The sequence below is a fragment of the Astatotilapia calliptera genome, chromosome 16 (genome assembly GCF_900246225.1).
Source record: "Astatotilapia calliptera chromosome 16, fAstCal1.2, whole genome shotgun sequence".
NCBI lineage: Eukaryota > Metazoa > Chordata > Actinopteri > Cichliformes > Cichlidae > Astatotilapia > Astatotilapia calliptera.
Window position 1 is genome coordinate 22,448,435 of NC_039317.1, and position 27,317 is coordinate 22,475,751.

The 27,317-nt window shown below is 38.8% G+C and overlaps 4 protein-coding genes across 6 annotated transcripts; 1 reads left to right on the forward strand and 3 right to left on the reverse strand.

The window, feature by feature from the left end:
* Positions 1-57: 57 nt before the first annotated feature.
* Positions 58-10,364, reverse strand: dnajb2 (DnaJ heat shock protein family (Hsp40) member B2). 3 transcript variants are annotated; one of them, XM_026145273.1, is made up of 11 exons: positions 9,870-10,348; positions 8,567-8,662; positions 8,069-8,178; positions 7,910-7,963; positions 7,592-7,705; positions 6,982-7,056; positions 6,484-6,616; positions 5,449-5,519; positions 4,310-4,594; positions 1,026-1,097; positions 58-893 (listed from the first exon to the last, which is right to left on the reverse strand). In XM_026145273.1, exons 2-10 carry the CDS (start codon positions 8,629-8,631, stop codon positions 1,069-1,071), a joined length of 936 nt encoding a protein of 311 aa, XP_026001058.1. In that variant the 5' UTR covers positions 8,632-8,662; positions 9,870-10,348; the 3' UTR covers positions 58-893; positions 1,026-1,068. The 3 variants fall into 3 exon arrangements, with proteins under 3 accessions (XP_026001058.1, XP_026001057.1, XP_026001056.1); XM_026145272.1 differs by having other exon boundaries at positions 58-1,097; XM_026145271.1 differs by lacking the exons at positions 58-893; positions 1,026-1,097 and having other exon boundaries at positions 1,732-4,594; positions 9,870-10,364.
* Positions 10,365-11,511: 1,147 nt separating this feature from the next.
* On the reverse strand, positions 11,512-14,706 carry LOC113008111 (tubulin alpha chain). The gene is made up of 4 exons (XM_026145275.1): positions 14,579-14,706; positions 13,126-13,348; positions 12,707-12,855; positions 11,512-12,601 (listed from the first exon to the last, which is right to left on the reverse strand). Exons 1-4 carry the CDS (start codon positions 14,579-14,581, stop codon positions 11,624-11,626), a joined length of 1,353 nt encoding a protein of 450 aa, XP_026001060.1. The 5' UTR covers positions 14,582-14,706; the 3' UTR covers positions 11,512-11,623.
* A 1,799-nt stretch (positions 14,707-16,505) lies between these two features.
* On the reverse strand, positions 16,506-18,129 carry LOC113008112 (tubulin alpha chain-like). Its single transcript, XM_026145276.1, has 3 exons — positions 17,994-18,129; positions 17,601-17,749; positions 16,506-17,495 (listed from the first exon to the last, which is right to left on the reverse strand). The coding sequence occupies exons 1-3, from the start codon at positions 18,112-18,114 to the stop codon at positions 16,521-16,523; spliced, it is 1,245 nt and encodes a 414-aa protein (XP_026001061.1). The 5' UTR covers positions 18,115-18,129; the 3' UTR covers positions 16,506-16,520.
* Positions 18,130-22,047: 3,918 nt separating this feature from the next.
* On the forward strand, positions 22,048-27,315 carry LOC113008342 (tubulin alpha chain-like). The gene is made up of 4 exons (XM_026145699.1): positions 22,048-22,185; positions 25,490-25,712; positions 25,813-25,961; positions 26,080-27,315. Exons 1-4 carry the CDS (start codon positions 22,183-22,185, stop codon positions 27,052-27,054), a joined length of 1,350 nt encoding a protein of 449 aa, XP_026001484.1. The 5' UTR covers positions 22,048-22,182; the 3' UTR covers positions 27,055-27,315.
* Positions 27,316-27,317: the final 2 nt, after the last annotated feature.

The window sequence follows — 27,317 nt, forward strand, 5'->3', positions numbered from 1 at the left end:
AATGCCTTCAGTGTTCTCTGTTTTCTGGATTGCTGATTCTACCATGACTGCAAGATAGCCACTGTGATATAATCCATCATCAAGCACCATAATGAAGCCTTGAGCATCTTGACTCACTAACTTGGCTTTTGGAAACAAGATGTGATGAGCTAGAGTGATCTGAGTGAGAAACCAAGGGCCCACCCTACAGTATAGCAGCCTGCTTTATCCCTTTTTTAACATCAACAGACACCATTAACACTTGAAACTAGCAATTCAGATCATTAGAAAAGTTCTTACTATGGTCGCAAATTATAGGAGCAGTATGATCATTTTTCCAAAGACATCAATACAATTGGACATTTTTCTATTAAACCAGAGGTGTCACTCCCTCCTGGCAATTACAAAGAATGCAGTTTGTGTTGCACTTTACTTTTTTGACCCTAAGCTACATCTAAATTTTATATATCTTCTATGGGTTAAAGGGTTTTTATCTTATAACAACAAACACGAGTTAAAGATAAACATATTACAACTTTTTACCTCAACTTTATGGTTTTATCTTAACTGTTAGACAGCCTTAATCTTGCCACAAAGACGCTACCACAAACTGAGAAAAAAAAGTCAGCAGGAAAATCTTTATTTTCTCTGCTTCATGTGTTTTACAAGAACTTTCTTTTTGCTTTGTGCACTGTTTTCATATTTATTAGAAACATGATGATTTGATGAAGAGATGATTGTAACTACTGTACCTCCTTAGAGTTTTCAGTCTTTTGTTCCACAATGAGCTACATACACACATGCACTCAGAGACACAAACATATTAAATACATATATCTTATAAGTGTCATTCAGCAGGTAGGAGCCATGGTGGGCAGAGATAGAAAAGTGCATCGTGGGATATAATCTTTGACCTGTAAGAATAGATGTACAAGGACAGGTTATACTTAATCAGATATGCAAGTAGGCATCATCTGATCTCATCTACTTGGAGTTTAGGGGGCAGGAGAAGGAATGGGTGCCTCAGATTCACACTGGTTCTTTACCTCAGGGCAGGGCAAGGGCACAGAGCAGCGTGAGCCAATCAGGTTAGGTTGTGAAGGCCTCGAAGTCTGAGTCTGAAACAGGAAGCATGAATCGTAAGAGAAACGAACAAGTATTCAAACTTATGTCCCAACAATATGATACTAGATGTGTTTGCTACATAACAGATGAAAAGTAATGTGTATGTGATCCAGCACATTTAAACATTAACACCAACAAGACTGAATAACCTGATCCAAGGAAGTCGTAAGTGCAGATAAACTAAATTAAAAATACAATAAAATAAAAACACACAACAGTCTATGGGACTTAACTACTGTTTTAGTTTAAAACACAATGACTAATGATGCCCTTGCCCCTGTTACATATCTTATAACAAATGGTGCATTATGCCACTCGCATAATAAGGGCTATACTGAAAATATAAGCTCCTGATCTGAACTTAATCAAGACACACAGAAACAGTTAACCACATACATGTGCAGTTTCCAAATCAGTAAAAGCAGGAAGTAGTTTTTAATGCATGATTCTGTTGTCTTATAATGTTTAAGGGTCCTGAGAACTGAAAATAATCCTTCAGATTTCCATGACTATATAATTATCAAACAGTTATCATACTGTATCATCATTTTGCACTAGCATGAATTTAGTGTAAATTAGTGGAAAATACGTGGCTGCCATATTCTAAAAAAAATAAAATATTCCAAATTATCTTGTGGCACAATCTTTATTCGTTAATTCCTTTTTAACAATGTGAAAATAAAAAGAACATCAACATGTGAGTAATCAGTAACAATTAATACAGGCTGATATATTTATTCAAGTTTTCATTTTCCTATTTCACTTTTAGTCTTCGCCGGTGCTGACAGCTATACTTTCAAGTGAAAACAAAACTCATGCAATCTATGATAAATGAGGCACTCGTGAAAAATATGTGTCAATATAAATTACAAACATAAAGCATAAAACACACCAGGGCAAAGGGACACTGCCTGTAATTAGAAACTCATTGAGACAGGCATGTGTCTTTTTTTAATGCATATTACAACATAACACTGGCAGCAGTAATTATTTTAACATCTGCATGATTTGGCACCAGCATGATTTTCTTTTGCTTTCAGCTTTGCCCTGCAGCAACAACCACATTTAAAACATTTCTTAGTGTTGCACTTAAAACATTGGCAGTATCTTCATGTTACTTGAGATCTACGAAAAAGGCATATTTGAGTTTTATGCATGAGCTCCAACACTAACTATCTTCAGTGACTCCGTCCTGTGACTGTCTCACAGACACAAACATGCAGCCCAACAAAATCAATATTTGCGGGACATGAGCTGGATAAACTATTTCAGTTACCATTCACATTAAACCCAACTTTAGTAGCAGCTGACTGATTGTCTAACTGAAATTTAATTGTAGAAAACTAGTCTGTTTATTCCTATTTACTTTTTTCTACTTTCGTTAATTATTAAGACATATAATTTAATCAAAGGTTTTTTGGGGGAACTTTTTAAAAAAAAGTATTTAAGCCTGAAAGCTGGGAAGCAGTGCAGGAGGGAAAGTCATCAAGTCACCCCTAAAGTACAGTGTTTGTAATTTTGCACACAAGGGAGCTCATCTGGAGTTGGCTGAGGTTTAATAATTCGCTCAGGGAGCATGTAAACAAATGTTCTTTGATCATTTAGCTATTATACATCCTGTAACCGGATGCAATAATACAACATTTTTAAAAATCCAGGACAGGTAACACACTGCCGTCACAATCATTGTCACTTTCTTCTTCCTCCAATCACTTGACAACACTCTCAGTCACATCTACTGCAGGAGGACCAAGGAGAATCCAAAAACTGATTTATCTTTATAATTTGTTTATAAAGCTTGGCACGTTTGCATCGATAATGTAAGAATAGCAAACACATAAGTAGTTAACATGTACAAAGACTTAACAATCATTATTTGTAGCTGTTTCAGTCACAATACTGCGATTTATCCTTTAACTTAATAAAGTGCTTTCCCCAAACTATAATCTAAAATCTGATTACAATTTTAATGCTATTTGGGTAAAAGTGCAGGACCAACATATGATAAACTTGGATTTAATGATACACGAGCACCTCCCTACTTCAACTTTCCAACAACAAGATAGTCAAAGTGTGTGAGCATGTGCTTCACCTAACTACTTATTGCTTCATACTTATTCTGGACATCATAACAAGCTGACTGAGAAACACTGGTCTTCAGTTAAAAGTAGTTTATGTGGCAACCTGGAAATAAACCACAAAAAGTTCTGTGGGCTACCTTTGATTTTCGTGTGGCACAGTTGTGCAACATTCCCACTGCCAGAGAGTCTGAATGAGAAAATTCTATGGCAAGGTCTCAGCTGACTCAAACACAGAAAGAGCTACACAGAACGACATGCACACACAAACACCACCACACACACTCAATTTTAGACCTTCACTGACATAATGTATTCTGAAAAAACTTACACAAACCTCAAAATTCCCAAATATATTCCTAACTCCAGGTTTGGCTTTAAACCTAAACTCAAACCTTAAATTCTAAAAGGCCTTTCAAGCTTTGTTTTAGAGTTACTTAAACTGGTCCTCACAAAAGACTCAATTGTGGCCATATATACAACAGATCTAAATCATCACTTAATTCCAATTCATCAGTCTATGCAAATATCTGGCAAATTCGCGTTCACGAGCAATCCTCCACACCAGCTTGCATCCAAATGCAAAAACAATTTAAATGCCTGTGATAATGTAGAAACGTAACCACAAATCTTATCTTTAGTGTGTTCCTTTGGAGGAATGTGAAGCCTTGTCATCAGTATAGGCACTGTCTCAAATAAAGATCTGCTTAATTCACATTACATTAGAGCTGGCTGAAGGCAAAACACTGAGGTCAGTATAATAAGGCAACCCAAAGAAAGTAAACCTACAAAAACACATCATTAGGAGACAACACACCCACACTTCTTTTTCTTTTTCACGCTGCAATCACTTTTTATCACAGGTTTAAACTTATCCTCACTGCACTGACTTAGGGGTGTAGTGCTGGCAGTTGTGGATGACTCAGGGGAGGAGCCTAGCTCCACTGTACCCTTTGCCACACTTTTGCATCCATCTCCAGCTACTGAACCCAATTTTATCTCTTTACATTTCTGCCCTGCAACAACCTCTTCCCTGCTTTGTACATTCAAATGCTTTGCCTTAGCAATCCCGCCATCTAAACGGCCCCCAGTTTTGTCACTGACAGCTCTGCCCCCACCCCGAGCACCTGATATGTAGTCGTTAGCAGCAGCTCTCTGCTGGGCTTCCATTTCTGACAGGCTGCATGCCAAAGCCATCTGTAGGTCTTCATCTTCCTCATCATCCTCACTGCCTCCCGCAACCCCGTAGTGGTAGAATGGGGCCGAGCTAAATGAACGATGCGTGGGTGAAGTGTAAGGGCTCAGGCGGGATCTGTCTGACTCAGCGGTTTTGTTCTGGAGTCGTGGCTTTGGAGTGGCCTGCTCCTCTCGTCGGCTCAGCTCCAGAGCAAGGGCCATTTCATCTTCCACACCTTCGATCAAAACAAAAACAACAAGACAGCTGTCTCACTGCACAATCAACACAAAGCAAAAACCTTAGACATAAAGAAAAACACATAACCAAGCAAAAACTTCAGGTCAAGCGGTAATACAAAAACTAAAGCCAAGGTACATATAGTTAAACAAACTAAACCAATAACTAAAACTATGTGAAAAACATTTCCGCAGACTGAAAAAACATGATTAAGACTATAAAAGAAAAAATAAAACTAACTGAAATTATTTTATGAAAAATATCAAGCAAATATCCTTAGTATTTGTTAAACTTGTAAAATTACATTCATCGGTGCTGATGAGGCACTTATGAAGTTATTTATTGAGACTTCGGATGTCTACAAGACTAAGAGTTAATTGCTTTCAAAAGGTTCAGTGTTTTTATTGTAATATCTATACTAATTTTCCTGAAATTTTGCCTTTGGCACATGTCCTCAATTGAATATGATTAAACTAACACTGAAAGTCATAAAAACTAAACTAAAACTAAACCTTGTTAAAAATTAAACTAAACTTAAAAAGCAAACCTACTCTGGGAACTGACTCAAAAAAACCTGAATTAAAAATAACAAAAATATTAAAGATAAGAATAAGATCGATTAAATACAAACTGAAACCTCGTCTGTTTTTTAACACATTTCCCTGCTTGCATTGAAATCTTTTGAATAAGCAGCACTGCATTTTGACACAATTGTGGTTGTATTAGAAAAAGTTGACACTGAATTTGTGTTTTCAGGTTAAAGCAAATAAGCACCAGAAAAAAGTTTGGTTTTTTTTAGTTTTTCTTTTTTTTTTAAATCTCAATTCATTTATTCCGTCAGCATTGTCTCACCATTAATTAGAACACTTTTCAACACACCATCCTCCTCAATCTCTATTCTTTCCTGCCCATTCTCCTTTATCCTGTAGGAAAGACAAATACAGACATAAGTGGAATTATTTAAAAGCCACCACCATTTCTAGTGCCTCTGTGTTTGTGCAAGTGCGTAACCAGTCTTAGGGCTGAAAAATTACAGCCAAAAAATATTTTGATTAACACTATAATCATGATTATCTACCACAATTACTCGCTTTCATTTTAGTGACACAAATACACTGCCACATAAAGATAAGAAGGCTTTCACATCTATGCTTTGGACTGTCTACAAGGCTTGTAGACAGTCCCTTTGATTCATTTCAGAAGAAGAAGAATATAAACTGATAACGAGGGCACTGCTTTCACTTTGACATTGCACTATATTCCTGTTAATTAGGCTTACCCTCTGGCATTTTGCATACAGTGCAAGTTTTACCCCTTTAGAAAAACACAGATCTATAGAGAAACGAAATGAGACTGTGTTGGTATTTCCACTACATCTTTGTGAGCTTAAATAATATGCTGTATGCAATGTACAGCCTCACTTTTATGGATTTCTGAATTGATATTGGACAAGACATGTCATCAACCTCTACAATGCCTTTCAGGCTCTTCATGCAATTTTCATACTGCAGTGTGAATGCTGCATTTTTAGGTAGGTGTACACATTCATTTTGTTGCTTTGTAGTTCCAACACAACTTTATGGTGCCCTTTGCATATGATTTGTTCTTTGCTCTAAATCTAAAGTATTCCCAAACAATAGATGACGATCTGCTTCTAGGGACAATCTATTGAGACAAATACAATTCAAACATGCACATATGCACTGCTCTTATTCAGCAACCACAGTCACATCAAGATAATTCTTAAAACGCTGGAATGTGAAACTGTTTACTGGTGCTAAATGTAATATATTCTTCAATTAATTTTTCACGTTTTGCTTTGAAGATAATACACTTGAATATGTACTTCCTTTGCTGCATAATAGGAATTGATAAGGAATTCCATACTTCTTGGTGGTGGTGCGTTTTCCATTTATGATGCGAGTGGAAGTAGAAACTGATCTAAAGTTGCCCATCCCTCCACCCATGCTGTCCATCCCATCCAGACCACCCAAGGTAGTGGAGAAAGAGGAGAATTCAACTGTAGAGAGTCAAACAATCAAAAAGAGGAGAGGAAAGCAATATTCGTTTTTAATGTATCTAAACCATCTCCTGATATTAATTCTTTTAAGTATTTTTTAAACTAACAAGTGAAACTCTTGATATTAACAATATCAAATATCATTAATCTGGCATTTGTTGATGACATACAACACAAAAAGTTATAACCCCTCTTTCTGTGAGACACTCCTGGCAACCACTGATGATAGAAACAGCTTATAATAGAAGTTTAACTGAGTAGAATTGCATTAATTACCAGTAAAGTAAAGCTGAAAGGAAAAACTACATGGGAAAATCCTCTTCAATCCTCTGCAAACAGTTTACTTATAATATTTACTTCTTTACCTCCTCCTGATGGAAAAGAGAAGAATCGCCCCGGGCTGAGACGAGACGATGAGCTTCCAAATGAGGAGAAGTCATCTGAGTGAGAGACAAAGACGTGCAAGTACATAAAAATACAACAGTAATGGACAATACCTCCCACCCAGTCCATGACGTGCTGGCCAGTCACAGGAGTGCGTTCAGAGACAGACTGAGATTACCCAAATTCACCACTAAATGAAGCAGGAAACAATTCCTGCATGTGGCTATCTGCCTGTACAGCTCTAATGTACAGTACATAGTGCAATAGTTACTCCATTTTGCAGTGAAAATAACAAATAGCAGTTTAGAGGTTTTACTGTTGAGTTTAGAGTAGAATGTCGACCATTTATATTTAATCTCTGTAATATTCTGGATATTTATTATTGAGCTACTCCTCTATATTCAAGCTATTTCTTATATTTGTAACTTTGGAATATATTGTAGCATTTAATTTAGTTCAGTTACAGTAGACCTAAGACAAATTACTCTCATCATATTTTTTTATTTTACGTCTAGACTGAATAAATAAATGTTAGTATTAGTTTCTGAACTAACAGCAGATGAACCCCACCCCAATATATGTTTGACTTACCGAAGAAGCTGGCAAAGGGATCCTGTCCACCAAAGAATTCTCTGAACACCTCATCTGGGCTGCGGAATGTGAAGGTGAAGCCAGGCATTTCTGTAAAGTCTGAGCTGGAGGAACCTGAGAAACCAACATGTCACAGTCAGGAGCGAAAAGGAAAAATTAGGACTAACGTAAAGGAGAAGGAGCAAGTAGGAAGGGTAGGTAATAGTAGTAAGAAAATTACCCAAACACATTTTTTTCTTAAACTGTAGCAATTAGAAGATTGCTAATGATTACTATAATGGATGCAACAATATCACAGATTTTTTTATATATTTATACCTGTGTGTCGCATTCTGTCATTTCCATATCTGTCGTATGCATCACGTTTGCTCTCTGTCGAAAAGGAAAAAATTACCCACGGAAATCAATATCCGTACACATATACATCTACAGTATACCTTGTACATATTAGACCAGTTGTCATCTATGGCGACTTACTGTCAGACAGGACTTCATAGGCCTCAGCGACTTCTTTGAACTTTTTTTCTGCTTCCTCCTTGTTGTCTGGATTTTTGTCAGGATGCCATTTCAAGGCCAATTTCCGGTACCTGAAAACACAAACAACATCAAACATCCATGCTTATATATAAATAACCACACACATAATGAAGTCTAGTTCTTAAACCTCCATCTATGAGATATGAGCTTATTTAGTGACATAATATGATAATACATCTTTGCCCTGAAAAGCAATTTTTTTTGGACTGAAATTAAACTCAAAAAGTTTTTCTAAAGTTTGTAAACTCTTAAAAAAAAACCACACAAAAGCACATACTGGCAGTGGCCTCAGTTTTTCAGTGCTTACATAACCTTGCTATCTAAAGTAGGTTTTCACACTTCAAATATATCTTCATATATATTTTTTTTTACTCAAGTGAACTTTTTGTTACTTATGACTATATTTTCTAACACTTGAAATAGTCCCAGGATACTTACGCTTTCTTGATGTCATCCTGAGTGGCTGTTTTGGACACTCCCAAGATGCTATAGTAGTCCACCATGTCACCTCCTGTAACTCCTCAAAACACCACGCTTTGAAAGAAAAATACAAATACGAGTTTTGTTTGGTCAGAAATTAAAAGCACCAATGTGTGTGGATGTACAGCTTCTGCATCATTTTTAAAAATGCTCCTCTTGACTAAAAAAAACTTTTGTATCTATGGAACCAAGTAGATTTTAAATAATGCTTAATCACCATTGTAGTGGAGGTTATATGAGCTCAATGGATCTATTGGAAACAGTAAAACGACTCTAAAACATGTATTTAGAAGCTGGAAAATTATATCCCCCTAAATTTACTTAAATTATGATTTCACTAAGACAGTGCTGCTCAAACTGTTCAACAGCTGTATTACTGTAGGACTCATGAGTTGAACTACACTGAGTTTAAAGCTACATTAGTTTTAAGAATGCTTTTTAACTTTAGTTAAGTATTATTAATCAGCACTTTAAAGCTAGAATATGACATTAGTGTGGAAGCAGTATGGTTAGTAATGTTTTCATTTTTAACTAAACAATTAGCAACTTGTATGTGATGCATGCATAAAAGGACAGACACTTTAATCTATAGATATTTTAAAGCCAAATACATTCTCTTAACTAGTCTAAAAAAACTCCTTTAGGTCCTTTTATAATATGAAATTTCCAACAAATATATTGAGTTTGAAAGAGTAAATAAAAACCTAATCAGCAGACTTCACTGAATCATAAATTTACCTGTTATAAACTACTTCAGAACGGTCACATGAAAGCATCAAGCCTGTTATCTTTAAAAAAAAAAAAAAAAAAAAAAAAAAAGGATCTTGGCACAGTCAGCTGTTCTATAATAGCCACAGACGACACCCTAACCGAGATGCCAGTCTCATTTGTAATCGTTTCGGGGCTGAAGGGGACTTCCGAACTGAGGTGAAACAACTAAATCTAACTTTCTTTGCCCCTTCAGGATGAGCCATGCACTCATACAAGCCTCATTACTATGTTATTTCTAGCGCCAAGGCATTTGTCAACTGCTGCAGTGCTGACATGACTGCAGGCCTTATAGACGCTTAAATACAGGGACAGATGAACTTGGAGGCACAGGTGCTGTGCTATTCGAGTATTGACATTAGGGCACAATTAACATCATTTGGTATTTCGGTAGCACATCTCCTTTTATGGTAAAGTTGGACATCTGTCATAAATTGCAGCACCTATTTGGATAGGCACAAGTTGTTACGCCTAACCTCGGCAATGGACCTACCTTAGGAGTGTTTTGGCCTAATGAGTGAGCAGTTTAGCCGTCTGTCCACCAGTTTGGAGCGACAATGAATTAGTTGTTATAGCGGTCCTTCTGGACTACACTCCCCCTCTTTTTCTTCTCCTTTGTTGACAGCCGTACAGGCACCTCCCCTGTTTTCGGCCTGTTTCTTCACCGCAAATATTTTCCACCAAGCCAATATGACTGTAACCTAGCGTTAGGGTCTGCGCTGAAGTCCCCACCGAGATAGCATGCGCGCAGTCAGCTGTGTTTGTCCCTAGTGCTCCTCTGCCCCACGCGCTACGTCACCGCGAGCGCATAGAAAAAAATAGAGCGCCTAGAAAATGCCAGCGTTTGGAAACGTCACCGGGCCCGCCCTGCATGCCTCAGCGCCCGCCTGTTGCTCCGTGATAATGCTTTAACCTCTAAACATAAACATATGCCAAAACCTAGAAACTATTTTTTTCTTTTTAAATATAGATCACCCAATCATCGCAGAAATTACTAAATAATTTACAGTCGAGCGGGGAAACGAGGAAACGATTTTACTACAGTCCAGTTGTAATTCTGACATCCCGCTATACTTTATTAGTAGGTAATCATATAGGTAGATTATAGAAATTAGGTTTCCAGTTTAGCACGTGATTAATCGGTAGAGTCATTGATCTGGATCACACAATGAGGACATCATGTAATATCAGAGTTATGTGGACTGCTCAGCTTTGTGTAATCAAACCTCCTAGGCCATGTTATGAATAGTAAAGTGTAGAAGACCGCCTCCTGGTGGGCAGATGGGTACTGCAGGTGGGATGTCAAAGAAAGATCTAGATATTTTTTTAAGTGAATATTGTAAATAAGAGTGAAAAAATATATGAAACTTTTAGGACTTGATATTGGCATTTAAAATAGTTTAATGAATAAATTAGATTCATTTTGTAATTTAAGTTATTTGTTAATCTGATGTCTGTTTTTTGTTAATCTGATCTTTGATGGGGGACCTTGGATCGTAATTGAAGTGGGCTCGACTTCACATCAAATCAGTTTGTTTAGGAGAATAAATTACACAGGAAAATAATTTGGTCCAATATAAGACTATTATGTTGATCGGAGGACATAAAAACTTGAAGGGCAGACAATTTCACCTACACCAACCTCGACTTTTTACCCGTGTCCCTTTGTTTTCACCTGCTGGCCTAAGGAAAAAAGTACAGGAAGCAGGAGTAAATCGTAAACGCCTACTGGTCACTCAGCTTGGCATGAAGAGAAGCAGGAAACTGAACAGAGCCTGGAATTTCTTTTCTAAAAGTGAAGTGGAGCTGCCCAGAAACATGGGAAGAAAAACAAAAGCAGGATTGTGTATATCAAGTTTAAAAAGAAGTATATGATAAATTATGTAATGTGTCAAAACAGTGTTTCAGATGTCTCTGGATTTGCTAATACTACCTCTCACCATAATGCTGATAAAATATCTTCTTCCACTTTGAAAGCCCGAAACTTGTTAAAAATAAATATGTATAATTGATAACTTCAATTATTAGCATTTGAACTAGAAAAGTACTCAACTATTGCAGTATTACACACTTAAGTTATACAGTTGCTAACATAGCCTGGTTAAGCAGATCAAGAATGTCCACAACTTCACACGACACTTTTATGAGAACTTTTATTGACAATACTGACGAATCACCACATGTGTGGATTTTGGTGGGAATGTGTTACTTTCACAACATTTGGAATGCGTGATGATGTTTGATTCTTCAGTACTCTTCTCCCTCTTCATCCTCCTCTCCCACGCTGTCAGTGCCCACCTCTTCATAATCCTTCTCCAGAGCAGCCATATCTTCTCTGGCCTCTGAGAACTCTCCTTCCTCCATGCCCTCCCCAACATACCAGTGAACAAAGGCTCTCTTGGCATACATCAGGTCAAACTTGTGGTCCAGTCGGGCCCAGGCCTCAGCGATGGCTGTGGTGTTGCTTAGCATGCAGACAGCCCTCTGCACCTTGGCCAGGTCTCCACCAGGAACCACAGTTGGAGGCTGGTAGTTGATACCCACCTTGAAGCCAGTGGGGCACCAGTCCACAAACTGGATGGTGCGTTTGGTCTTGATGGCTGCGATAGCAGAGTTGACATCTTTGGGCACCACATCACCACGATACAGCAGACAGCAGGCCATGTATTTACCATGACGAGGATCACACTTCACCATTTGATTAGCTGGTTCAAAGCAGGCATTGGTGATGTCAGCTACTGACAGCTGCTCGTGGTAGGCTTTCTCAGCAGAGATGACAGGGGCATAGGTGGCCAGAGGGAAGTGGATACGAGGGTAGGGCACCAAGTTGGTCTGGAACTCTGTCAGGTCAACATTCAGAGCTCCATCGAAACGAAGTGAGGCTGTAATTGAGGACACAATCTGGCCAATCAGCCTGTTAAGGTTGGTGTAGGTGGGTCTTTCAATGTCAAGGTTCCTGCGGCAGATGTCATAGATGGCCTCATTGTCCACCATGAAGGCACAGTCAGAGTGCTCCAGGGTGGTGTGGGTGGTCAGGATGGAGTTGTACGGCTCCACCACTGCCGTGGAAACCTGGGGGGCTGGGTAAACAGCAAATTCGAGTTTTGATTTTTTCCCATAATCAACAGAGAGCCTCTCCATCAGGAGGGAGGTGAAACCAGAGCCAGTGCCTCCACCAAAAGAGTGGAAGATGAGAAATCCCTGCAGGCCAGTGCACTGATCAGCCTGAAAATGTATTAGTTCATTATTATTAAAACCCTTAAGTCATTTAGTTGAGCAAAATGTTTAATACACTCCAAATCTATAGCTTTGACACTGTCAAAGTCTCACCAGTTTACGTGTCCTGTCCAGGACCAGATCTATGATCTCTTTGCCAATGGTGTAGTGGCCACGGGCATAGTTGTTGGCAGCATCCTCCTTTCCTGTAATCAGCTGCTCAGGGTGGAAAAGCTGACGGTAGGTTCCTGTACGCACCTCATCTGCAAGAAACAGAAAAAAAAAAAAAAAACGTTAGGAGTGCACGAGCTAGTGTCCTGTATTCTTGCATCAAATTAAGAGGAGTCCCTTTATTTTGCAGACAGTGACAGTTTAGAAATAATAACAAAAACAAAACACAATGACAATTTGCAAGAAAATGAAATTTAACCCAAACATCTGGAGTCATTTTTGTTTGTTTACATCCATCTTATCAGTTTTCAGATTAGCCATGACAATATATGCAAGTACTTGTTTATTTGCACGTTACTGACCTATGACAGTTGGTTCCAGGTCAACAAAGATTGCTCTGGGGACATGCTTTCCTGCCCCAGTCTCACTGAAGAAGGTGTTGAAGGAGTCATCACCTCCCCCGAGAGTTTTGTCAGAGGGCATCTGTCCATCTGGCTGGATCCCATGTTCCAGGCAGTACAGCTCCCAGCATGCATTGCCCATCTGGGCTCCAGCTTGGCCAACGTGCATAGAAATACACTCACGCTGGGGGAGGGGGAAAAAAATTAGACAAAGCAAGTTTATGTACACATGAACTGCCTGACACCAGTTATCATATTTTGAACTAGCTATGACTGCTGAAAGGCACAGCAATATCTGGGGCACTTATTTAATGAGTACTAATGGGGGTGGGTGGGCAGGGGGACTTATAGGAGTGTATACTGTTAGAGATCCTTAGTCTACCCCCCATTAATTTACAAGACAATGTTCAATTTGTGAAAAGGAAATACCTCAGTAAGGAGAGAAAGCTTGCTTACTGAAAAGTGTATCAGAACACTAATGTTTAAGCTTTCAGTGGTGCATATAATACAAGCAACGCAGTGTCTGAACTCTGGGTTTTTAACAGTTGAATGGACAGGATATACAGTTAATAACTGCAAGCTCCTCATTTGCCTAAAAGATAGTTTTATAACTTGGGGGAGGGAAAAAAGGCCACATACAATCCTGTATATGGCAAACAGGAAGGTCATGCATCAAGAAGAAAACCTTACCCCCCACCTCTTAATCCTGAATCTCCTCCCTTTCCTCATCCCTCCCCATTTTGTGTCTCCCCTCCCCTATCCTGTCCGGCTCCATAGCGCCGTGTAACGGGAAGGGATGACTGTCTCACCCTCTCTTTCTCTCCACATCCTTCAACCCTAAAATTCTTAACAGCTGCAAAATGGCAGCGAACTAACTCTCACTTGTAGGCCAGACCACTCCTCTTTTTCCCTGTTCTTTTTAATCCATCCCCCACTGCCACGATTACCCTGCTCACTACTTTGTAGTTGTGAAAACAGCATCCTGTGCTTGTTTAGGAACTAAAGACTTTATATATTTTCTCTTTTTATACTAAAAGCTCTGCATTGAGGTTTGAAAAGGACAACAGTTCAACTCATTGTCTGATCTGACCTAGATTTCCCAAGAGTACAAAAATGACTTCTCCTTTAGTCAAATGCAAGTACACTAGTGCATTGTTCTCACCGAATTCTCAGACAAGCCCTAAAAAAAAAATAAAAATAAAAAAAAAAAAAATCTGTATAAATTTAGCTCAAAAGTATGATCACTTAATATAATCTGATTTTAAGTAAACTCCCACACAACACTGAAGACTTGAAGCATTTAAAAAAAAAAAAAAAGCCTGGATATTTAACCCATGCAACAGAAACAAAGGAGTAAGGAGGGGAGAGAGAATGAAAATTTCAAGGCTACGTCATCAGCCAGACAGTTACTCACCATTTTGTCTGCTTGTCCTTCGACCGACGTTGAGGATTCAGACACAAGGCAGAAGTGCAGAAAAAAGGGAGACTCGGAGTTTATATAGAGAAGGATGTGGAGGGGGCAGGCAGGAAATGACAGCAGGCAGCTGCATAGCTCATTTGTGGGAGGGAACAGCAGTTGGGGGGGGCGGGGGGGGGGGGGGGGGGGGGGAAGTCCCTAATACGTATTTTAATGGCATATCTCCTTACATTTATCTACACAAGATCATTATGAAAAACATTTTTTTCTCACTGTTATATACACCTCACTCCCTTTCTGACTTTCCTGTGTTCTCTTTCCTTTCCCCCGTTTGTTTTCTCTGCATGTCACGTCTCTGTCTGTGTGTGTAGCAGGTGTGGCTCGTTACGTTTCCCAGATCCTCTGTAATCATTGTGCACACCTTTGATCCCATCAGTCCACTAACCAGCAGTCTGTCTGTTGACTATCTATACGAGTCATTCGCTGTCAGAGCTTTCTAGTAGATATAGTATCCCACATATTTTGTTCTAGTTTAGCTTAGCTTTCTTCACTAATTACTTCTTTGTTTTGTTCTAACTCATATCTCTTTTCTCTGGATCTGTCCACTCATCTAAGCCAGAAAAGCTTCCCTCAACAGCTCTCCTTCAGACACCATCACCAGCCTGTCTACAGTCTTTGCTGCTTCTTCTTCTTCTTTTTTTTTTTTTTAAAAAAAAACAATTTTCCACCTACTTCTTTTTCTCAGTGTGCTTGTGTCTGTTTGCAATGGCACCATTTAGAGTTTCAAAATTAGTTAGATTTTTTTTTAAACACATAACTTAAATGAGCTGATTATATTGCAGCATGCAAATACTCCACCCCCACACATTTCTTAACATACATATACACTATAACAAAATCAGTAGACAAGGAGATTGATAATGCTACTTTATGCAGTCATCTGCACCCACACACACACACACACACACAAAGACTTGTCTGTGTTGAACCACTAAATAAATAATCATGCGAGATTACTCTAGCAAAATGGAAAGACTGACATGTTTATTTGGGTTATTATATGTAAAAGGAAAATGCTTTAATGGTAACAAAAATAGTGATGATAAGTAAACATTCATACAAACAATCAAGTAAGATAATCCAAAGTTCATCAAATATAATAATATGGAACACAAAGAAACTTCAGTGTGGTGATTACAATAATGTATCACAGATTGTGAAAAGATTAAAAAAGAGAGTTTCCAAGAAATGTAGAGCTCAGTTTTAATGCAGCTTTTCAGCCACTCTGTTTGAATCATAGTGCAGTGATTCATACAAAATGGAACTGGAATTCTATTGTTGCTGCAGGCTATGGTCTGAGTATGAGCTACACAAGCAACACCAGCCAGAGTCCGTCGTTTTTTTTTTTTCTCTTGCGTTCATTCTCAGAGTCACAGCTGAATGGTTTAAAGAAATTGACATAGGAGCCCTTTCATAGCTTGCATTCCTCATGGGAGAGGATAGTGGGGGGAGGTGCAAGAGAGAGAGAGAGAGAGAGAGAGAGAGAGAGCGTGTTTAAAGCAGGCAGAAACCAGAGAAAGAAACTATCTTAAAACACCAAAAGCACATTGTACTCTTTTGCTATGAATATAAACACTTTTTTAAATGGCACTGTGATAAGAGAAATGTAAAAATGTTTTTGAAATGTTTACATGTTCAACTAAGGTTTTAGATTTGGTTTGATTTGTAAATTTGCCATGGTACTCAGCACACAGTGAAAGATATGTTATTTTGGTCTGTTTTTGTGAAATATGGAGTATTAAAATTGTTCACAATTTGGTCACACAAATTGTAACATTGTTAGTGTAGTCATATTTCTGATACATTTATTTTCACTTCAAAAAAAGCAAAAAGCCACATTTTGAAAACCAGAAGAAAATAATTTTACTCTGGATTAAAATCAGTACTCTTCTCCCTCTTCATCCTCCCCCACATAGTCAGCACCCACCTCTTCATAATCCTTCTCCAGAGCAGCCATATCTTCTCTGGCCTCTGAGAACTCTCCTTCCTCCATGCCCTCCCCAACATACCAGTGAACAAAGGCTCTCTTGGCGTACATCAGGTCAAACTTGTGGTCCAGTCGGGCCCAGGCCTCAGCGATGGCTGTGGTGTTGCTTAGCATGCAGACAGCCCTCTGCACCTTGGCCAGGTCTCCACCAGGAACCACAGTTGGAGGCTGGTAGTTGATACCCACCTTGAAGCCAGTGGGGCACCAGTCCACAAACTGGATGGTGCGTTTGGTCTTGATGGCTGCGATAGCAGAGTTGACATCTTTGGGCACCACATCACCACGATACAGCAGACAGCAGGCCATGTATTTACCATGACGAGGATCACACTTCACCATTTGATTAGCTGGTTCAAAACAGGTGGTGGTGATGTCAGCTACTGACAGCTGCTCGTGGTAGGCTTTCTCAGCAGAGATGACAGGGGCATAGGTGGCCAGAGGGAAGTGGATACGGGGGTAGGGCACCAAGTTGGTCTGGAACTCTGTCAGGTCAACATTCAGAGCTCCATCAAAACGAAGTGAGGCTGTAATTGAGGACACAATCTGGCCAATCAGCCTGTTAAGGTTGGTGTAGGTGGGTCTTTCAATGTCAAGGTTCCTGCGGCAGATGTCATAGATGGCCTCATTGTCCACCATGAAGGCACAGTCGGAGTGCTGCAGGGTGGTGTGGGTGGTCAGGATGGAGTTGTACGGCTCCACCACTGCCGTGGAAACCTGGGGGGCTGGGTAAACAGCAAATTCGAGTTTTGATTTTTTCCCATAATCAACAGAGAGCCTCTCCATCAGGAGGGAGGTGAAACCAGAGCCAGTGCCTCCACCAAAAGAGTGGAAGATGAGAAATCCCTGCAGGCCAGTGCACTGATCAGCCTGAAAATGTATTAGTTCATTATTATTAAAACCCTTAAGTCATTTAGTTGAGCAAAATGTTTAATACACTCCAAATCTATAGCTTTGACACTGTCAAAGTCTCACCAGTTTACGTGTCCTGTCCAGGACCAGATCTATGATCTCTTTGCCGATGGTGTAGTGGCCACGGGCATAGTTGTTGGCAGCGTCCTCCTTTCCTGTAATCAGCTGCTCAGGGTGGAAAAGCTGACGATAGGTTCCTGCACGCACCTCATCTGTACAACAAAACATTGATAGATATTTACTGGATGAGAAATCAAAACATTTACTATTTCTACTTTGGTACAAGAAACCTTTTCGAGGAATAAGAATATGATGGTGTTGTTTAATGAATTGAAATTCTACAAATAGAAATGCAAAAAAACAGTAAACAAATATATAGCTCTGTTTAAAAACATCAATATAGAACATTAAAAACTATCTAGCCTATGTAAAATATCAAATAATACTGGTGCTGACCTATGACAGTTGGTTCCAGGTCAACATAGATTGCTCTGGGAACGTGCTTTCCTGCTCGTGTCTCACTGAAGAATGTGCTGAAGGAGTCATCGCCTCCTCCGACAATTTTGTCCGTGGGCATCTGTCCGTCTGGCTGGATCCCATGTTCCAGGCAGTACAGTTCCCAGCATGCATTACCAATCTGAGCCCCAGCTTGGCCCACATGAATTGAGATACATTCACGCTGCAGAGAGTGAAACTGCTTTACTTCCCACATGTCTACATGAGTGTTATGAAACAAATTATCAAACCCAATTTAAGCTATCATATAGTACACTTATTGTTGGCTTCAGATAAGAAAAAAACAACAACAAGGTTAAGCAAGATTAGGAAACAGATTGTCATGACAATTCAGCTTAATCCTGAAGAATATTCAATGTCTCACAGCTATTCAGAATATAGTAGCATGTTCTTACAATAAGTTTTACACTAGCTAATCATATCTTACCATACTTTTTCTCTTCAAAGTGTCCAAGTATCGGTAACAGGATGTCGTTCCCGAGGCAGCTGTGATACTCTGCTTTATATACCTGTGGCTTAAGGTGTATAGTGATTTGATATGAACTGTAATCAGACCTACTGATGAGACCAAGATAATATCATATACTTGACAGACAATGCAAAAGGAGGTCAACACCCTATTCATTGTGTTAGTCTTTGAGTGGATTGTACAGGTGTGTATGTTTCACAAAGCAGAAGGAAACTCCAGATGAGGGGAAGGTAACCTATAGTTTCAGCTGGCAATTATCATTGTAGTGTTTGCAGTGGCAGCTTATGCGATTTAGCATTTTTTAAAATAAAATAAAAAAAACATTATGCTTTGAAATTGTTTTTTTTTATATTAATATAAATATTCAGTCAGGGATAAACACAAAGACTGAGAAAATGCTCCTGTCAAAACCTGTGAAGTTTATTTTACTGAATATGAAGTATGGTGCAAATAACTGTTTTTTCACTATTACTGACTTTCCATTGCCATATTGGCAAGTTATAATATCACAGTTTTGATTTTCATGTTTTAAACCACTAACATTATAATGGACAAATATCTTTTTCTGTCTTTACTATTTGCTTTGACTAGCATCCCAACATTTATAGGATCTGGGCTTGTGAGGCTAATTTGTTGTTTTTATAACTTATTAAAATTTATGTTGATTGCTGAAAGAGTTCTTTCTAAATAAAGTATGCATGATACATGCTCCTATGTTCTTGCTGATTCTTCAACAAGGTGCTAACATAACTTACTGTTCTAGTTGTTTCACTGTATGGATAACAAACATCAGTCAACATATACTGTATATTGTTCAGTTCTGTGATATGTTAAACAAGTTAAACCACTTTCTGGAGCCGCAGGTGCCCACAGTAAGAGCTGAACGCAAAACACATGGAAGTGTTGATTCATTACTTTCAGTGTTTTGTAATAAAACATTAAAGCAACCTGTGGTTGTATTATTCACAAATTCTACATAGAATTGAATAATTATTCTCAGGAGAGAAACTGACAATATTTTTAAAAAGTTAAATAGTTACTAATGTACTAAATGCACTTAGTGGAAGGTCTCTGCACTTTCATATAAACCATGCTGTGTAATTATTTTTTGTCTTGAAAATAATTGTAATAACTATTAACCTGAAGTAAGAGTGATACCGTAGTCTAAACTGCACTATTCATTTTGAGCTCAGTTCCCCTCCTGAGGGAGTGAGACTCACTTACCAAAGGAGTAAATGACGTTTTTGTCATATTCTTTTATATCAATCACACAACAAAGCTCTTTTGTGTTAACAATGCTCAGTGCTATATCATATTAAACTCTATTGTACTATATGCTATGTGTTTTAATGTCTTTTAGACACAATGGTATAGTTTATATAATTTTATAATTAAAGCAGTCTTACATTACATTTTAGTACAGTAAAACATATTGAATGTAAAAAATTCTGAGCATTTAATGCTATTCCTCCACAAGCAGGGATTTCACTGGAAAAACACACATCCTGTTATGTGATTTGTCATCAAGGGTGTTGTATAAAGCTGTGACCCACTTCTATTATTTGAGAGTATAGTTCTCCAATGTCATATAATTAGTTTTTAGACTAGTGGGTCATAACAGTGTTAGGGCTGGGAAAAAATGAGATGACCTTTGCGACCTAGAACAAAGCAGAATGACAGAAAAGGATTTAAATAATTTCTATGTTTCTGTGAGGTCTTTATATGTGTAAAAAACAAAGTAAAAGTCAGCATAAATTAACTGTATACTGATTCCTTAGAAGATTACAGTATAATTTAAAAAGGAAAACAAGCATAGCATTAGTGGTATAAAGCTAAAAAATAAATAAATAAATAAATAAATCATTGGGCATGAATAGCTTATTGTGTAACATTATATTACAGGATATTTCTAACTAACTCGGCAGGTCATTCGTAAAGTTAATACATTTTGGGATCAGTTACATTTCAATTTAGTTGTGTTTACATATCGCCAAATCATAACAATAGTTTCCTCTAGGAACTTATATTGTAAGGTAAAGACCCTACAATAATATAGAAAAAACAACAACAACAATGAAACAACCCCCTATGAGTAAGCACTTAGCAAAATTGGAAAGGAAAAACTCTCTTTTAACAGGAAAGGACCTCTGGCAGAACCAGGTTCAGAGAGGAGGGCCAGAGGACAGCCATTGGGGGTGAGACAAAGAAAAGCACAATCCAAAGACATGCCACTCATGGAGTTAGGTGAATTGGTGATTCCAAATTGCTCATAGGTGCAACTGGTTCTCAGCCTCTGTTAGTTAGCCCTGTGGCAGACTGGCAACCTGTCCAAGGTCTGCCTTGGTAGCCGCAATAGCACCCCCTTACCTTACAAGGACAAGTGGAAGTATCACTTCCAAAATCTTGCCATATACTAACAAAGGTAGCAGAATTTTAAGCATAGTTTTAAAGATAAAATACATTTTGTGAACATTTGACCTAATCTGACTTTGCAAAGGCAGTTCAAACAAACTTAATCTTGCCATTCCCTATATGCACATATCTTGCCAAAACAAACAATGGCAGTAAGAATAGGTCTATATTACACTTTGACCTTCAGATCACTTTATTGACACTGAAGACAAGGTAAAAGTTCAAACTTGTAATCATAGTTACTAAGTTATAAAACTTTTTGTCAGTTTTTGATCAGTAAATCATTAAGTTGATCTTGAGGGCCTTGGTGGATGTAAGCCACATTTTAATGGGTGGATATCATCAACTCCCTCTAAACCAGGGGTGTCAAACTCCAGGCCTTGAGGGCCAGTGTCCTGCAGGTTTTAGATAAGACCCCAGGTGAACACATCTGAATCAAATGATTAGTTCATTACCAACTCGAGGCCTGGAGTTCGACACCTGTGCTCTAAACCCTGACACATTTTAATCAGAATTCATTCAAAACCTTTCAAGCTATTGTCTTTTCAAACAAGATGACATGGAGATGCTACCAAAAACATGACCTCCTTGACAGAGGTAATGAAAAAATTGCAGGTTCCAATACGGGAGAGGGAAAAACAAAGACTACATGACATCGGTTGTCACACATTTACTTACTCAGTGGGCCATAATGAAACTACTACGACCTCTAGCTTTCAAAATGTTGAATGACAGCATGACTGCACATCTCCACCCATTTTCAGGCATTTTTAGAGCTAATAATGTACAGTATTTTCTGCTGATGGTGCTGTAACCAAAAATAATCCAACAAGGTCTTGTAACAACAACAACAACAACAACAACAACAAAAATGACTCGCTGACAACATGAACTTTTATGGCCACCTTTTTTCAAAAACAGTACAAATAGTTAGCGTCTTCACTTCTACTACATAAAGGATCAAGTTCAGGGTTTTCTTCCGTTTCTCGCGCATCTTGCTCAGAGTTATATATATATTCAGCTATGTCCGTGCTACATCACCCTGCACATTCCAAACGTGCGTCCACGTCAGAGACAAGTGGGAGTGGCTTGCAGCCTAATATACCGTAACAGCTCCGCGCCCACCTGACATTACTTACTCACTCGGACCACATTGACGGCCGTTGTGAGAGGTTACACATAACCTGAAGCCAGCTACAACTCGTGTTTTTTTTTTTCTTTGACGGGCCAGTCTACTAACAATCAACCATGGTAAGCATAACTCTGTCAGTAGTCAGTAGACTGTAAAAATATTTCCTCTCCAAAGTTTAGTAAAGGTTTATCATCTATGAAATATTTCCTAAGCAGGTGCATTTCCACAGTATGCGCCAGCGAATCTATATGATCCAGATTTAAAGTGGGTGATGCAGGGATTCTTGTTACTGCTCCCCGTGTGGCCTCCTGCAGCAGAAATAGATTTTTAGCTCAATGATTGGCAGTAAAGCTGAGCTGACTGCTGTCCTGGATAAGCAGTGGTGATGATTAGACACTTTCACCTCACCAGAGAGAAGCTATACAAAGCAGATTTAACTCAGATAAAAACGGGGGGGATTTGTTGTATTAACAGTCTAGTGGTTTTCAAATTAGGGAACTGTTTGGTTCTTTCAAATAGCTTTGAGAATACGAATAAATAAAAATAAGGCGTGCGTTGATTACAACCATAGCCCGTTTGCAAGTGTGGCATGTCTCATATCTATCATCAAGTCCAAAGTAAGTCTCAGTGTGTAGTTCTGCAGAGCAGGAAATATTTTCCTATTTGTCATGTTAAACAAACAATGGCATAGATTAAATTCATGGCCTATTTTCTACTTTTTCAAAAATAAAAATTTTAAATATCATTTTTTAAAAATAGAAATCACCTGTTCATAATCAAATGAAACAAACCTTTCCCACCTGAGATGGATATGATCTTGGACCCTCAATTATTAGCTCTGATGTGCTCTGATGTGTGATTACTGTGTTATGTTGAATTTTTAGTGGCATATTTCACTGTCAAGAAATTCAGCTAACACACACATACCTGACCTTTTACCTCTGTTTGCTCTGTGTAGTGTAAACACAGCTTGTTAGCACTGTCAGTACTGCTTAAACCAAATGGTATCACTGTGTACACTACAGTATACCCAGCTTGATTAAATTTCTTTGGTGTATATATAACACTAAAGAAACAAATTAATTTACATAAATTCACAAACTTTACCTTTCCTTAAGCAATATATATTCCATAATCAGGCTAAGTATTACACTTAACGACAAGTTCAGGCACACCTAAACATGTTCTGGGAGTGCTAAGTTCAAAAGAGAGGCTTTCCTTTGATCCAAAATCTGCAGCGCAAATGTGCTGAAAGGTGACAGTTAAAACCGTGTTACATGAATTGTTGATGGTGCCATCAACCTGCTTGGCTAGTATTGCATCCTCACCATGCAGCTTTTCAAATAGGTCAGCAACTTTGATTTATTTTAAAAATATCATAAGTTAGACATATTAATTATTTATCAGAATCCAATGTTGAACCATCCCCAGAAACATGCTTTGGTTTATATCAGGAGCAACATCCCAGGATGGTCTTGATGAGAAACAATTAACTAGAAACTATGAATATCCATTAAGTAGGTTTTAGGTTAGATAAAGCAGATTCTGGGGCAAGTGTGGTATTATACAGTGCATGTGGCTCAAAACTAATGAATGTCAGACTGGCAAAATGTGTCTTACATGTTGGACCTGACCAAGGTTTATATACAGGCAGAAGTACTGGCACAAAGAAATGCAACTAAATGGTAATAACCAAATGTTCAACCAACATTCAAATATACAAGATGACCATTTATATGGCATATCTCTTGGAGGACTCTAAAACAATATGAACAAAATACATGACATATAATTCATCTGTTGATTCTTGATCTCTTTTTTTCCAAACGTGTACTGTGAGAGTGGGCGTTAAGAAATCAATTTTCATGCTTCCTGACCTAAAAAATCTTTTACAAATTTATTATGTCTTTATATGTTCCTTTCTTACACTCCGTATGTGTCAAGCTTGCGACTAGTTATTTCCAACGCAGGCTTTTTAATCACTGACAAAACTGGAATGTCAAGTAAGTGTTGAGACACCTCAGAGATGTTTGTTTTTCTCTCGACACACCCTAACAGTCTGAATAAAAATTTAGTTTGACAGTTGGAGAGAGATTTATCTATGACAAAGCCCTAAATACCTACAACTTACTGTACTCGTTATACTTAAAGACATAAAAATATCTCAGCTTCCAAACAGCAAAATCATTCTAACACACACTTTCAACAGATAAGTTACAAAAGGTCTACTGTTTTGGGGACTAGCAGTCAGTGTTTACAGGAATAGCCAGCCCTCACAGCTAGGTGTCAGGTTAGCACGAGGAACCAAAAATAACTGTTCCACAAAGCTCTGCTAACCTAGAAGCCCAGGCAAGTATGAGGGTCATCACCGAGAAGTCCGCAAGAAAAATGGCTATGTGAATTATAAGACTTACAATAGTGAATATATCCAAATATATTTGCTTCAATAAATGAAATATGGTCTCTAGACCACTTACACCACCAATACCATACTCTGAGTCACCATCTGTTCACAGAGAAAGAGAAAATTGGGGACATGTAAAAATAGCTGCCTGACATAAACTAGTGTGGAAATGCAGCGTACCACATGTGACAAGTTGTTGAAATACAAACTGGGTAGACTTATTTTTCATGTATGCCCCAAACAAAGATGGTTAGGTCAGAGTTTACACAAAATTCCCAGCAAGAGGCTAGCATTCAGTTTAAAGTTTTATGAGCTGGATCTTGAAGTTCAAAGACTAGGTTTGTTCTCTGGCATTACTATTATTGGAAAACATAGCGTTAACATAAAAATGCGAGACATCATCCCAGTAACTCAAAAAATGAATATTTTCAACATTTAAACGGCATGTCAGACTAATAATCTCACTGGTAGAAAAATCAAATTTTACCACAAAGCAGTCTGTCTCTGTGTGATCTAATACCCAAGACATGTAAAGTGATATAGCAAAAAGCCTTCTTTTGTTCTCTGTATAATGAATAGTTAAACCATTTTTTAAATTAATTTTAGGCTTCACATGCATAAAAATACTGAGGAAAACACAGTGCAGGCTTTGATTGCCAGTGGACTGTTGATTTTTTTTTTATTTAGGTCATGTTTAAAGTATAACAAATGCTTAGTTGCTCTCTGGACTCGGCTTCCATTCCAGCTCCTGACTGCTCATAGCAAATGCATGACATCCAGTGACAGCTGCAGCAAAAATGTGTTTTGCTTGTTAATCTTCTTTCTCTCGCATCTTTGCTTCCATCTAGTGGCTGAGTTTCCAGATTGGTTCCTTGAATTCTGACAGCAATTGTAAAATATAATTATGCCCAAATTTGTGGTATTTTAGTGTAATCTGTGTTTCCTTTTCTCCTGTATGTATATATGTGTGAATATATACACGGAATTTATGTTATCTTGCTCATTTTTCTGTCTTGCAGCGTGAATGCATCTCTGTCCATGTAGGCCAGGCTGGTGTCCAGATGGGAAACACCTGCTGGGAGCTCTACTGTCTAGAGCATGGAATCCAGCCAGACGGCCAGATGCCTAGTGACAAGCCCATCGGTGGCCATGATGATTCCTTTACCACCTTCTTCAGTGAAACTGGGGCTGGAAAGTATGTTCCCAGAGCAATCTTTGTTGACCTGGAGCCCACTGTCATAGGTAAGTAGGGCTCTGAATTTGACCTTAATTTAACTAATAAAAAGCACTTCCGATAATAGATGAATTTGTATTCTTAGCGCTTGCTCTTTTGATTTCCCAGATGAAGTTCGAACAGGAACATATCGTCAGCTCTTTCACCCTGAACAGCTGATCTCAGGAAAGGAGGATGCAGCTAACAACTATGCCCGTGGACACTACACCATTGGGCGAGAGATCATTGACTCTGTCCTTGACAGGATCCGTAAACTGGTAATTGATTAAAGGGAATCCCCATGTTTTAATTAATGTTGCCCTCAACTGCACAAAATCTGACATTCAAACCCCACTCTGCACAAATAGCAAACTTTGTGATATTTTCTCCACACAGGCAGATCAGTGCACTGGTCTTCAAGGATTCTTGGTCTTTCATTCCTTTGGTGGAGGCACTGGCTCTGGTTTCACCTCCCTGCTGATGGAGAGGCTCTCTGTTGACTTTGGCAAAAAATCAAAGCTTGAGTTTGCCATCTACCCAGCCCCCCAGGTTTCCACAGCAGTGGTGGAGCCTTACAACTCCATCCTGACCACCCACACCACCCTGGAGCACTCCGACTGTGCCTTCATGGTGGACAATGAGGCCATTTATGACATCTGCCGCAGAAACCTTGATATTGAACGTCCTTCCTACACCAATCTCAACCGCCTTATTAGCCAAATTGTCTCGTCTATTACAGCCTCACTTCGTTTCGATGGAGCTCTGAATGTTGACCTGACAGAGTTCCAGACCAACTTGGTGCCCTACCCTCGTATCCACTTCCCTCTGGCCACCTATGCTCCGGTCATCTCTGCTGAGAAAGCCTACCACGAGCAGCTGTCAGTGGCTGAGATAACCAATGCCTGCTTTGAACCAGCTAATCAAATGGTGAAGTGTGATCCTCGTCATGGTAAATACATGGCTTGCTGTCTGCTGTATCGTGGTGATGTGGTGCCCAAAGATGTCAATGTGGCCATTGCGGCAATCAAGACCAAACGCACCATCCAGTTTGTGGACTGGTGCCCCACTGGCTTCAAGGTGGGTATCAACTACCAGCCTCCAACTGTGGTTCCTGGTGGAGACCTGGCCAAGGTGCAGAGGGCTGTCTGCATGCTAAGCAACACCACAGCCATCGCTGAGGCCTGGGCCCGACTGGACCACAAGTTTGACCTGATGTACGCCAAGAGAGCCTTTGTTCACTGGTATGTTGGGGAGGGCATGGAGGAAGGAGAGTTCTCAGAGGCCAGAGAAGATATGGCTGCTCTGGAGAAGGATTATGAAGAGGTGGGGATTGATTCATTTGAAGAAGATGAGGAGGGAGAGGAATATTAAACAGGGTCAGCTGTAATTTAATGTTTTCAGGGGGAAATTAATCGTGGTAGTAGTTATTTATTGGAGGGGGGGGAAATAATATTTTGGATTTTAATCCAGAAATGTAACTTTTTATTTACACTTTAAAACAGAAAAGTCTACCTAAAATCTATATCTGTTTTGCCAATAGCTTTTATGTTTGTTAGGTTCTGTTAATATAATAAGTGAGTGAATCTTTATTTTTTGAACTATTGTGGCTCAATAAATCTCTCCCAAGATATAGA